The following is a 14,549-nucleotide window of genomic DNA, read 5'->3' on the forward strand; positions in this document are numbered from 1 at the left end:
ACTTTTTTGGTTACTACATGATTCCATGTCTGTTATTTCATAGTTGTGATGTCTTCACTATTATTCTACAATGTAGAAAATAGTACAAATTAAGAAAAACCCTTGAATGAGGTGTTCTAAAACGTTTCACAAGTTGTGTATGTTATTTATATGTAATTAATACCATTCATGTGTATTGATACACAATCATTATACCAATCAATAGTGTAATTCACACAAATAATGTACATAATGAGAAATTAATGGCAATTTTAATAGGCTCCTGAGTGCCGCAGCAGTCTAAGACACAGCATCTCAGTGCTAGAGGCGTTACTACAGACCCTGGTTCAATCCCGGGCTGTATCACAACCGTCAGTGATCGGGAGTCGCATAGGGCGGCGCACAATTGTCCCAGCGTCGTCCGGGTTAGGGGAGGGCTTGGCCAAGGTAGGCTGTCACTGTAAAATAAGAATTTGTTCTTACTGACTTGCCCAGTTAATTGTATTTATTTATCATGACTCCAACATTCATAATATAAAGTACCTATTTAAAAAAAAAAATGTGTTACTCCTATATGCGGAACTTTGTTATTTAGATTTTGGGTTAGGACAACATTGTGATATGAATAGAAAAGTATAGAAATGCAAATGCTTTTTTACTTAAAATTATTTAGACAATGAGAGAGAACAATGTGTCATGTTTACATGTGGTGTGTTTCGTTGTTTTGTTAGAGTGATGTGTTGTAAATTTAAAAAACTCCACCATACAATCAAACGCTTTAATAACAGTTAACAAAATTTAACATCACACATTTTCGCATTCAAAAGCACATCAATGTTTCCCATATTTGGCACCATCATCTCATGGTCTTCATGTTCTAATACTTTACAAGGTCAAATACAAACATAAAAGCAGAGATCTTCTGAATGATCAAACAGCTTAGAATTCTGGACGCTTTGACCAAGCGTACAAAACGGACTGTTGACATCAGTCAGTGTGTTGACATCAGTCAGTGTGTATCCTGATGACGACAACATGAAACGCCAGGTAGGGTTCTAGGTGTTTTTATGTTGGATGGGACAAACATGTGCAGGCAGGCAGGTGTGGAGGCTGGAGGGGGACTGAGTTGGTCCTATCCCATAGACAAACATACATTCACCAATCATGTTACACATCAATCATGGGTTGGTCCAACTGGTGGAAGCTGTGGCTAATTCAACCAGTGTGGTGCTATTCATCGCATTGCTTAAGAAAGCCCACTCAAGTATTCAATGGTCTGGGTAGGTCCTGTTTAAGGTTGGGTGGGTGGTGACCGGCAAGGATGTGACTACCTGGAAGTGAGGGGCTAGGAGGGCAGTAAGGATAGCCGAACCTTCCCTACTAGGAAAATCCCCCTTGTAACAAATAACACCAATGCGTTTTATTGGCATTGTACCCCATCCCAGCACAACAATGTCTAGGTCCATATTCTACACATGGCTCTCAGGACCAGCGTGTGTGCGATCAACTATAGATTTAGTCTTCATGAGCTTTCCCTTTGGGTTTCTCTTCCTCGTCGTAAGACAGTCCATATTCATTCATTCTGGTCTTATCAACAGGATACAGCCTTAGGAGAGAAAAGGAGTGGGAAAAGATTGTTGTAAACGAATTGACAGTCAATCTGAGGATATTCTGTTCTTCATTGGAGGTAGTGTTACAAATGAATAATTTGACAAACTGAAACAGTCAATTTAGAGAAACTGCAGTGTGTGTGTGCCTTACCATCTCTGGTACAAGTAGACGAGGAAGACCACATCATCCCTGAAGCAGGCTAGCCGGTGGGAGGTGGGCATCGTGATGATGAAGGCAAATATGTCATCGATGAAGGTGTTGAACGCCTGGGAATGGTCAAGATGAGATGTAATAAATATAAACTTCCATCATCAACATCCTTCAGTTTCATTGTCATCCACTTATTATGATGTCTTTGTCTGATAGATTTATGTATGCTTCATTGCAACAATTACTACACATACCGGTAAACATACTATAATTGTCCTTTAATGATTAAACTATTTCCGAGACATCTAACATTTAGTGTAAAACCAGAAAAATTCTCAAATAAATACACTATATTATCCACTCACTTTATACATGAATGCTTTCCAGGGTAGATGTGCCACAGACTTAAACTGTTGAAACAAGAGAATAATCGATATGGACACCAGCATCTGGCCATTAGCCTCATGAATAATATAACACAAGACATGTGCACTAGTACTTAGTATAATGGAACTGACCTTGTAGTTAACAAAGAGTTGAGGTAGCATGAAGAGGAATCCAAAAGCGTACACTCCTGTCAAAAAAGGAACCATCAAAGTCGATAAAGTAAATCTAGCTTTCAAATGTAATATAATAATATTGCGTGTATACATTTTTATGTATGGAAACCCCAGTGGAAAAAGTTAATTAAAGCAAATCATGCTGGCCTCAGGATAAGATCAATGACCTTACCATTCACTAAACTGTTGATGATCCAAGAGTACCAACTGTCAAACAGAAAGCAGAGGAGACATTATTACACATTCAAACACACACCGTGTAGTAGACCAACATTTAGAGGCTCACATTAGGATTTGGAAATGCAACACACAGATTCTTTTTCTGGACCGATTTGTCAAAATCAATTGGAGGCCATACAAAGGGCACTTTTTTCAAAATACAATGCATTCAGAAAGTATTCAGACACCTTCCCCTCTTCCACATTTTGTTACGTTACAGCCTTATTCTAAAATACCCCACAACGACAAAGCGAAAACAGGGTTTTAGAAATCTTTGCAAATGTATTCAAAGACAAAAACAGAAATACCTTATTTACATAAGTATTCAGACCCTTTGCTATGAGACTCAGCATTGAGCTCAGGTGCATCCTGTTTCCATTTATCATCCTTAAGATGCTTCTACGACTTGATTGGAGTCCACCTGTGGTAAATTCTATCGATTAGACATGATTTGGAAAGGCACACACCTGTCTATATAAGGTCCCACAGTTGACAGTGCATGTCAGAGCAAAAACCAAGCCATGAGGTCGAAGGAATTGTCCGTGGAGCTCGGAGACAGGATTGAGTTGAGGCACAGATCTGGGGAAGGGCACCAAAAAATGTCTGCAGCATTGAAGGTCCCCAAGAACACAATGGCCTCCATCATTCTTAAATGGAAAAAGTTTGAAACCACCAAGACTCTTCCTAGAGCTGGCCGCCCGGCCAAACTGACCAATCAGGGGAGAAGGGCCTTGGTCAGGGAGGTGACCAAGAACCCGATGGTCACTCCACTGTTCCTCTGTGGAGATGGGAGAACCTTCCAGAAGGACAACCATCTCTGCAACACTCCACCAACCAAGCCAGAATGAAGCCACTCCTCAGTAAAAGGCACATGACAGCCCGCTTGGAGTTTGCCAAAAGGCACCTAAAGACTCTCAGACAATGAGAAACAACATTCTCTGGTCTGATGAAACCAAGATTTAATTATTTGTCCTGAATGCCAAGTGTCACGTCTGCAGGAAACCTGGCACCATCCCTATGGTGAAGCATGGTGGTGGCAGCATCATTATGCTGTGGTGATGGTTTTCAGCGGCAGGACGTGCGAGACTAGTCAGGATCGAGGGAAAGATGAATGGAGCAAAGTATGGGGAGATCCTGTTCTGCTCCAGAGCGCTCAGGACCTCAGACTGGGGTGAAGGTTCACCTTCCAACAGGACAAAGATCCCAAGCACACAGCCAAGACAATGCAGGAGTGGCTTCGGGACAAGTCTCTGAATGTCCTTGAGTGGCCAAGCCAGAGCCCGGACTTGAACATCTCTGGAGAGACCTGAAAATAGCTTTATAGTGACACTCCCCACTCAACCTGACACGAGTTTGTGAGGCTCTACAGAGAAGAATGGGAGAAACTCACCAAATACAGGTGTGCCAAGCTTGTAGGGTCATACCCAAAAAGACTTGAGGCTGTAATCGCTGCCAGAAGTGCTTCAACAAAGTACTGAGTAAAGGGTCTGAATACTTATGTAAAATGTGATAGTTTTATATTCTTAATACATTTCCAAAAATTTCTACAAACCTGTTTTTGCTTTGTCATTATGGAGTAGTGTGTGTAGATGGATTAAATGTTGTTTTTTTGGGGTTGTTTTCCCCCCCAAAATAATAATCCCCCCTACCCCAGAAAAGTACTACAGTTGCCCATCATTCTAATACAGGGTTCCCCAACTGGCCTGCGGGTGGTTTAATTTGACCAGCCGCTCAAAAAATACTACATTTTTAAAAAATCGGCCTGCGACTGAATCTAGTTGATGATCCCTGCTGTGGTAGATCCAACTGTTAATATCCACACAATAAAAGTTATAGCCTACCTTTTGTATCTCAAAAAAACTAAGGCATAAACAGCTCCTCCAATACACATTGGGTAGAGTAAATACGAGAGGTACTTCATTGCCTGGGAAGAGAAGAACATTGTAAACAAAATCAAATTGATGCAATTCATGACAATACTACTGTATACAAATTGAGGAGAAAGGAACAAATATTCTGTTTGGTGTTTTTTTTTAAATGGACAAGTCTCACCAGAGTATCATACTCTTCAGTCCTTCTCTCTGATTCGTCAGATTTCCCAAACTGTGGGGAGACAAACACTTGATATGCATGTAGAACTAACATAGAACAAATGGAATCGTAAGCAAATCAACACCGAAAAACCTATCTTTACAAACAAACCAGACTTACTATGAACGTTGGTCTTACACCCTTCCAGATAATCTGTATCTTAAAGGCTTTCTTCACCTTCCACACCTGTAGAGGGACAGATAAACCAGTCATGGGAGGACACAGTGTAAAAATCTACAAGGATCTAAACATAGCGGATTAGAGAAACCAGGACATAGAATGAGGGGATTACCAAACCTACAAAGCAGGCAAACATAGATAATCACTGAATAGTGCACTGTGTGCAGAAAACAGAAAAAACTAATCTACTCAATCTGAGAAAGGTCAATGCCTGGAAAAATCCAATAGGTCAGATATTATACTAACATGAACAGCTGTAACTTTAAGGAAACACTGTCTGTGTCAAAAATGGCACCCTGTGTAGCAGATAACTTGACCAGAGCCCTGAGGTGCAATCCAATAATACAGTATCTCCTTAAGTGTGTACTCGTTCACTACTTCCCACAAATCTAAAAGCATTGGATTGATGGAGGCATCTGCTAGCGGAGTTTCCACCATATTTCTTATACTTGTCATTTCCTTCCAAATAAGTAAAATAGTGAACAAGTGCACACTTTGGGAGGAAGGATAGTTAATTGGGACATAGCCCTGGTTAAAAGCAGTGGGGAACTATAGGGAATAGGGTGCCAATTGGGACACAGTCACTGACAGCATGTGTGGAGACGTACCTCGATCAGGGAGCCAATTCCAGCAGGAATGAGGACCAGCAGGCTTGTCTGCTCATCAAACAGGTACATGAAAATCACAATGGTGCTGAAACACCTCCACAGTACTGGAAAAGGACCACAACATAAACAGGTCTAAGAATAGTCCACAATTGGTTATATAGAATTACATATCATCCCACATACAAAGGCCCATATGAAATATTAAATTCCACTGAATAGTCACAACGTTGTGAGAGAGAAATACAAGTTCATATTAGTGACCATTTGGATTATAGCTTTAAACAGAAATGTAGCTGTCAGTGTACTGATGTTCCATATGATGTGTTTGGTCCTATAACTGATTGTAACCAAAACATCTGAATTTAGACACATCCACCAATAGAACTACAGGTATCTAACAGTGAAATTCTGGATGACAAACCAGAGCACACAGAGAGATAAGACTATCCATCCAAAACAGCCATGGTTGGGCTCAATTCGAGTTGAAGTCAGTCAATTCAAGAAGTGAACTGAAATTCCAAATAAATAATTGAAAAATAATAGCATTTATTTTCAATAATTTATCAATAAACTGAAAAGGAGACGCTATTTATTTCAAAAGTGTTTCAATGTTTTACTTCTAAATTCGAATCACTTCCTGAATTGATTAACTTCAAATTGGAATTGACCCCAACCCTGCCTAACAGCATGCTACTGAGAAATCGACCCACCTGCTTTGCTGGACATCCCCACCATGCTTTTCTTCTGCTTCCAGAAGCTGATGTCATTTTTGAAGGCCAGGAAATCAAAGAGGAGCTGCAAAGGACATATGCTTTTAAAATTCAACGTGACACAGGAATCCTTTAGGCCAGGGATGGGAAACTGCCCTTTTGTATAATAAAAAACGTAAATTTTTTTTAGGAAATCAGTTATGGTCTCAACTTCCTGTTGAGAATTAGAATACAGTAGACACGGTGCAATTTCGAAATGTAGTTGCACAAGTTTTTCTCTTGGGGCAACAATATTTTGCTTTAGGGCCCCCAAAATGATAGGGCCGGCAAACCCGCATGATGATCTCAGATTTTTTGTGGCCCCCACCCCCATCAAAGTTGTCCTCCCCTGATTTTGGCCTGTGAGTCAGAATCATCCATGAAGTGACACTGGTAGACTTTAGTCTTACATGAAAGGCAGCTACGAAGAAGGTAAGGGCTAAGAGGTACAGGTTGGTGTCCACGAATATGCCCTTGATTTCATCCGCGTCTTTCTCAGTGAAGCCTGAAATCACAACAAACAAACCAATTCAATCTCACTGTGAGAGTCAAATCAAATCAAAGTTTATTTGTCACGTGCACCGAATACAACAGGTGGAGGGAGACCTTACAGTGAAATGCTTACTTACAGGCTGTAACCAATTGTGCAAAAAAGGTGTTATGAGGTTTATTGTAGTTCTTGAACTTTGCATGAAAATGTCCCCCATAGAATTATATTTCCATCATACTACTCACCGAATTGTTGCAGGGAGTAGACGGCATCTTGCATGTGAATCCAGAAGCGGAGTTTCCCGAGGGAGATGGTGTCATAGGAGATAGTGAGAGGCAGTTCAATGCTGGTGCTGTTGATCTCCATCAAGTCCTTCACTCGGTTGCTCAGCTCATCCACAAACAGCAGTGGGAGGTACACCATCTTTTTTCCATTTTGAAATCTTGAATACAGTACAACAATCAAGGAAAATCTATCAATGAATTAAGCAATAAGGCACTAAGGCAATAAGGTGTGGTATATGGCCAATATACCACGGCTAAGGGCTGTTCTTCTGCACAACGCACAGCTGTGATATATCGGCCATATACCACAAACACCCGAGGTGCCTTATTGCTATTAGAAACTGGTTACTAAAGTAAATAGAGCAGTAAAAAGAAATGTTTTGTCATACCCGTGGTATACAGTCTCATATACCACAGCTGTCAGCCAATCAGCATTCAGGGCTGGAACCACCTAGTTTATAATAAAGGCTTTGGAACTTAAAGTTGACATTTTTGTATTGTATATTAGTGCCAGGTGTCTATTTGTGAGTGTATGATGAATTTCAATTCTGGATTGTATCGAGTTCTCTCAAACTCTAGGCGGCATTCTGCCTTCTCCCTACAGTTCTCAGCCATTAGCTTCGACCACGACTGTCTCATGAACTACAATCCCCATGCTGTGTTTTAAATTTAGAAGCGTCAATAATAATCACTTGCGATACGGCTTTTCAAAACATATGGCACTTATCTTTCATCAGCGAGAAAGAATCCTTCAAATAAAAAAAAGGCACACTTACTGTAGCAGTTTTGCACAGAACCATTCAGCTCCATCTGTCGAAACTACACTTCCCGAGTCACGCTGACACACAGGTGTTGGGAGCATGCTAGACAGCTAATTAGCACAGGTGTTCGGTCGCCTCTAGTCTTCCGTCTATTTTCCATAAACAAGAGCAGTATCATGGAGATATGATATGGCCACGTGGAAACACTAACCCTACCAACGTGTGTAGCAATTTAACCTTTTTATTTTTATTATGATTTCTCGCCGATATGAAAGATAAGGTCCTTAAGCATCCTAAACTGTACCGCAAGTGATGCATGTTGATGTTCAGAACGAGCATCAGGGATCTTAACAAACCCCATCCCCTAGAGACACCTTTGTCCAATGACTTTTATGTCTAATGTAATGGAACGGAGAGTCATGATCAAGGGCTAGCTAGCTTGTATCATGAGTTAGTGCTAAGTGTTGTGCTAAGTGTGTACTTACACTTTCAAGTAGCGGTGCACGTCACTGGGCAGGAAGTCCCTGTCGAAGACAAAGTCTTCTGACACCACATTGAGTGTGAGACGGGAGCGCCAGTGAGACACTGGCCGGTCCACTGCAGAGTCACCTCCAGTAGTAGTCTTCCGTTTCAGCTGCTCTGGCTGCACTGGGCACAATAACAACAACAGATCAGAGAAAAAGACAAGGGAAAAACAACACTAATGAGAAACGCAGAAAAGGGCAATGGTAAAAACAATAAACTCAGCACGACAGCTTGAAAGACGTACCCCACAGAAACGCATTCCAATGTGAAAGATATTAAAATGTACCAGACTGTTATGTAGACAAACATGAAAAAAAAAATGCTACAAAAGGGACCCTTCAGGATGGTTGATTACAAGGCAAGCCACTGTCTGTGTGCATGGACATACCCTAACAATAAAGACCTTTCAACAGACACCTACGGGTAACTTGCTTTGGAGCTTTTCCATGGCTCTTGTACATTCTGTCTGCATCCCAAATAGCAACCTATTTCCTTAGAGTGACTTACTTTTGACCAGAGCCTATAGTGCACTATTTAGGGAACGCAGCCGTTGTGTGGTGTAATAGTAGTCTGACCTTCGGTGCTTCCTCCCCTGAGATCAGGCTGACCTCCAGTGGTTTGGGTATCATGTAGGTGGTGAGCTGGGTCACCAGGTGCACCTGCCTAGGGTCCTGCCACGGAGACATGCCTGCCTGGTGCACAAACACCATGGCATACAACGTCCCATTCTTGCGGGTCTTCTTTGGGAGAGACACATTCACTATCCTTTAGGAAAAGGGATAAATATAGCAGGGAGAGGTACAACTTTGCAGGTTAAAATAGTCTCTATTTTCTGTTTGTTCAACGTTAATAATTTACTATGAATTTGGGCAGCCGTTTTGGATTACTTGCGTAATGCAACTACCCAGAGATCACTGTGTCTACCAAAGTTTCCATAGGTGATCATCCTGCTTACTACAACTGCCATATATACAGCCATATCCTGTCACTGTAAGAAAAGTTGCACCTTTCAAACTTGGACTCCACATCAAAGTCCTCCTCCTTGTGAATGAGGGTGTGTCCACCATCAGCATTGGGTCGTAAAGCAGTGTAGATACTCAGCTGAGAATGGGAGGGAAAAAAACGACAAACACAGCAAATGTTCACACACTTAGCGGTTGCAAAAACGGATGGCACTAAGTTTGCATTCCATTTGGCTAGCTTGCAATGATGCATACCAACCTGCAGTCGTGTTTTTCCTGCCAAATAAGGTTTGAGGCAGTTTTCGAATTTGGGGTTCTCACAAGGCTTGGTGTAAACGATGCCATACATCACCCAGCAAGTGTGCAAAACATACACAACGAACACCCCGACTATGAGCGTCGTGAAAGAGGTCTTCTGAAACATGCTGCCGATTGAGTATAGTCCTTCAAATATGAAATGGGCAAGGCAGATACTGTAGCGACGTTTTCCTCCTCTAAACCAAGGAGCGAGAACTAACGCGAAGCCGAAAGATAATTTAGCTAAAGAAGATTAACGTCAGTTGATGCATTTCTCATACTGAAACATTAACGTAGCTTTTGGACTGGGCATTGTGGTCACAGCTGTCGGCAGGTGCTAGGCTAACCATGGCTAGCTATCGTTTATCACAGTGTACGTCTCCTCATCTCTTTAACCTATCAAATGCAATGTATCTGAGTAAATATTTGGTGAAATTTAAAATCCCCGAATTCTGCTCATCAGTTTGTCTCTCGAAATCGCAATATCATGTCTATTTCAGCTAAAAGCGTAGTGTCAGCTAGCTACTTCCGTGATGTATTTCCTGGTTAGACGATGAAGAGAGTATCAAACTGCGGCTGCGCAAATCTGACAATTTGCATACCAACTGAAAATATCTTGGCCAGAAGATGGCACCCACGCTCCATGCTGTGCAGCCCGCTCTTCATTATAATTTCTGTATTTCAAAGTAACTTTTTACTGTCAGTGCCAGGTCAAAATAAACAGAAGAAGCATAATTTGTGTATTTTTCATGTATTGTACAAACAAATTAAAATATGCCGAAAACAATAAACACAAACCTCTACACTTGAATAAATAAAATATATGTATACTGAACAAAAATACAAATGCAACATGCAACAATTTCAACAATTTTACTGAGTTACAGGTCATATAAGGAAATATGTCAATAGAAATTAATGGATCTATGTATTTCAAATGACTGGGTAGGGGCGCAGCCATGGGTGGGCCTGGGGGGGGCATAGCCCTACCCACAGTAATTTAGAATACGTTTTTCCAGGTGGCTCGTCCCGCAGGTGAAGAAGCTGTATGTCGAGGTCCTGGGCTGGCGTGGTTACACGTGGTCTGCAGTTGTGAGGCCGGTTGGATGTCCTGCCAAATTCTCTAAAACAACATTGGCGGCGGCTTATGGTAGAGAAATTAACATTAAATTCTCTGCCAACTGCTTTGGTAGATTTCCTGCAGTCAGCATGCCAATTGCACTCTCCATCAAAACTTGAGACATCTGTGGTATTGTGTTGTGTTACAAAACTGCACATTTTAGAGTGGTCTTTAATTGTCACCAGCACAAGGTGCACCTGTGTAATGATCATGCTGTTTAATCAGCTTCTTGATATTCCACACCTGTGGATGGATTATCTTGGCAAAGGAGAAATGCTCAGTAACAGGGATGTAAACAAATTTGTGCCCCAAATTTCAAAGAAATAAGCTTTATGTGCGTATGGAACATTTCTGGGATCTTTTATTTAAGCTCATGAAACATGGGACCAACACTTTAAATGTTGCGTTTATATTTTTGTTCAGTATAGTTACTAGGTCTACTCAAAGGCATAAGCTATTTGCAACACATTTTGATAAGTGTTGCTCAGAATTTGTTTCACGCTTTGCAATGTGTCGGCCGATGCGCAAAATTGCTCAGTCATTAGACTTACAATGACCAAGAGGTGCCAGTTAGGGAGAAATGTAGTTTATATAGTTGGCTTAATCCCTTGATAAGACATTGAAGAACTACCCAAAAAGTTTTTGTAGACTTACCAAGGGAAGTTGAATATATATATGGTGCTTCGAAAGAAACTGTGATGAATAGAATGGTGTGGTGAATGGTCAGTTTTAGTCACCGGTCTGGCCTCGAGATCAAACTACACAGACTTACTCTTTCATCTCTTGTCAGCATCACTGACCTTCTAGAACTTCCATGGTCATTCTTTCAGTTCTATCATCAGTGAGCAATAGGGATGGGAGTGGAAACAAGTGCTTCACCCAACTTCACCCAAAGGTTTGATGTGTGTGTGTGTGTGTGTGAGTGTGCGTGCGTGCGTGAGCGCGTACGTGTGCATGCCTGTGCATTCATGTTTGTATTTGTGTCCGTGTGCTTCTGAATGCCCCATAAATTTATGTTTTTGCTTGTTGGTGTGCAAGCAGCAGAGCAGTTCCGGAGTGAAATGGGCACAGTGAAAAGATGGAGGAGGAGAAAAGAGAGAGTTGTAACGGATGAATGAGGACAGGAAAAGAATAGCAGGGAGGGAATTAAGACTACATTGTACCCACTTTATAGATTTTCTGCTTAAAAACACTAATTTGGAGGCCAACAGCGGAAGAGGGAGAATTCTTTCCTCCATAAACGAACACATCTCGGTAGGGAATGTACTGCCTTCTTAAAGCCGTTCGCCCTGAAAGGAAAACTTTAACAAGGTGGAGTAAAGCAGGCAAGTAGCAGGCAAATGACATACCATCTTTATTTGCCAGAAGCTCCTCCTATGAGAGATCTGTCTGTCCTTTTGCATTATTCAGTGTTTACCTGTCAACTAATTATTACCTTTGAACTGACAGTAGGACTACACATATGGATGAAAGTTTGGATTCAGACGTTCATTGTCAGGGTTGGAACTACTTCAGTGACACCTCTACATTAAGTGCATCACGTTTTTATAGCACTCAGGAAATACATATTGGTGCGTCATGCGTACGTAATTGCATGTTATCTACTGCAAATACAGCACTGGAAAAGATTAAGAGACCACTGCAAAATTATCAGTTTTTCTGGTTTTACTATTTATAGGTACAGTTGAAGTCGGAAGTTTACATACACCTTAGCCAAATACATTTAAACTTAGTTTTTCACAATTCCTGACATTTAATCCTAGTACAAATTCCCTGTCTTAGGTCAGTTAGGATCACCACTTTATTTTAAGAATGTGAAATGTCAGAATAATAGCAGAGAGAATGATTTATTTCAGCTTTTATTTATTTCATCACATTCTCAGTAGGTCAGAAGTTTACATACACTCAATTAGTATTTGGTAGCATTGCCTTTAAATTGTTTAACTTGGGTCAAATGTTTCGGGTAGCCTTCACAAGCTTCACACAATAAGCTTTTTCAGTTCTGCCCACAAATGTTCTATAGGATTGAGGTCAGGGCTTTGTGATGACCACTCCAATACGTTTACTTTGTTGTCCTTAAGCCATTTTGCCACAACTTTGGAAGTATGCTTGGGGTCATTGTCCATTTGGAAGACCCATTTGCGACCAAGCTTTAACTTCCTAACTGACGTCTTGAGATGTTGCTTCAATATATCTACGTAATTTTCCTGCCTCATGATGCCATCTATTTTGTGAAGTGCACCAGTCCCTCCTGCAGCAAAGCACCCCCACAACATGATGCTGCCACCCCCGTGCTTTGCGGTTGGGATGGTGTTCTTCTGCTAGCAAGCCTCCCCCTTTATCCTCCAAACATAACGATGGTCATTATGGCCAAACAGTCCTATTTTTGTTTTATCAGACAAGAGGACCTTTCTCCAAAAAGTACGATCTTTGTCTCCATGTGCAGTTGCAAACCATAGTCTGTCTTTTTTTTATGGCGTTTTTGGAGCAGTGGCTTCTTCCTTGCTGAGCGGCCTTTCAGGTTATGTCGATATAGGACTCGTTTTACTGTGGATATAGATACTTTTGTACCTGTTTTCTCCAGCATCTTCCCAAGCTCCTTTGCTGTTGTTCTGGAATTGATTTGCACTTTTCGCACCAAAGTACATTCATCTCTAGGAGACGCGTCTCCTTCCTGAGCGGTATGACCGATGCGTGGTCCCATGGTGTTTGTTCTTGCGTGCCATTGTTTGTACAGATGAACGTGGTACCTTCAGGCATTTGGAAATTGCTCCCAAGGATGAACCAGACTTGTGGAGGTCTACAATTGGCTGATTTCTTTTGATTTTCCCATGATGTCAAGCAAAGAGGCACTGAGTTTGAAGGTAGGCCTTGAAATCCATCCACAGGTACACCTCCAATTGACTCACATGATGTCAATTAGCCTAACAGAAGCTTCTAAAGCCATGACATCATTTTCTGGAATTTTCCAAGCTGTTTAAAGGCACAGTCAACTTAGTGTATGTAAACTTCTGACCCACTGGAATTGTGATACAGTGAATTATAAGTGAAATAATCTGTAAACAATTGTTGGAAAAATTACTTGTGTCATGCACAAAGTAGATGTCCTAACCGACTTGCCAAAACTATAGTTTGTAAACAAGACATTTGTGGAGTGGTTGAAAACTCCAACCTAAGTGTATGTAAACTTCCGACTTCAACTGTATGTGTTTGGGTAAAATTTACATTTTGTTTTATTCTATAAACTACTGACATTTCTCCAAAATTCCAAACAAAAATAGTCATTTAGAGCATTTATTGGCAGAAAATGACAACTGGTGAAAATCAAAAAAGATGCAGTGTTGTCAGACCTCGAATAATGCAAAGAAAATAAGTTCATATTTATTTTTAAACACAATACTAATATTTTAACTTAGGAAGAGTTCAGAAATCAATATTTGGTGGAATAATCCTGATTATCAATCACAGCTTTCATGTGTCTTGGCATGCTCTCCACCAGTCTTTCACATTGATGTTGGGTGACTTTATGCCACTTCTGGCGCAAGAATTCAAGCAGCTCGGCTTTGTTTGATGGCTTGTAACCATCCATCTTCCTCTTGATCACATTCCAGAGGTTTGCAATGGGGTTCAGGTCTGGAGATTGGGCTAGCCATGACAGGGTCTTGATCTGGTGGTCCTCCATGCACACCTTAATTGAGTTGGCTGTATGGCATTGAGCATTGTCCTGCTGGAAAAACCAATCCTCAGAGTTGGGGAATATTATTGCTGAAGCAACCCCAGATCATCACCGATCCTCCACCAAATTTCACAGTAGGTGCGAGACCTGGAGAGGCCTACAAGCCACAATGTCTCGCACTGTCGGTGATGATCTGGGGCGTGCTTCAGCAAGGCTGGAATCGGGCAGATTTGTCTTTGTGAAGGACGCATGAATCAAGCCACGTACAAGGTTGTCCTGGAAGAAAA

The 14,549-nt window shown here is 41.2% G+C and overlaps 1 protein-coding gene across 1 annotated transcript; it reads right to left on the reverse strand.

The window, feature by feature from the left end:
• Positions 1–469: 469 nt before the first annotated feature.
• Positions 470–10,038, reverse strand: LOC139391730 (lipid scramblase CLPTM1L). The gene is made up of 16 exons (XM_071139229.1): positions 9,429–10,038; positions 9,214–9,308; positions 8,783–8,972; positions 8,168–8,325; positions 6,883–7,079; positions 6,558–6,652; positions 6,109–6,193; positions 5,399–5,502; positions 4,731–4,796; positions 4,572–4,622; positions 4,361–4,443; positions 2,473–2,507; positions 2,259–2,314; positions 2,106–2,150; positions 1,741–1,856; positions 470–1,585 (listed from the first exon to the last, which is right to left on the reverse strand). Exons 1-16 carry the CDS (start codon positions 9,591–9,593, stop codon positions 1,495–1,497), a joined length of 1,632 nt encoding a protein of 543 aa, XP_070995330.1. The 5' UTR covers positions 9,594–10,038; the 3' UTR covers positions 470–1,494.
• Between the last annotated feature and the right edge of the window lie 4,511 nt (positions 10,039–14,549).

The sequence above is a fragment of the Oncorhynchus clarkii genome, chromosome 32 (assembly GCF_045791955.1).
Source record: "Oncorhynchus clarkii lewisi isolate Uvic-CL-2024 chromosome 32, UVic_Ocla_1.0, whole genome shotgun sequence".
Lineage (NCBI taxonomy): Eukaryota > Metazoa > Chordata > Actinopteri > Salmoniformes > Salmonidae > Oncorhynchus > Oncorhynchus clarkii.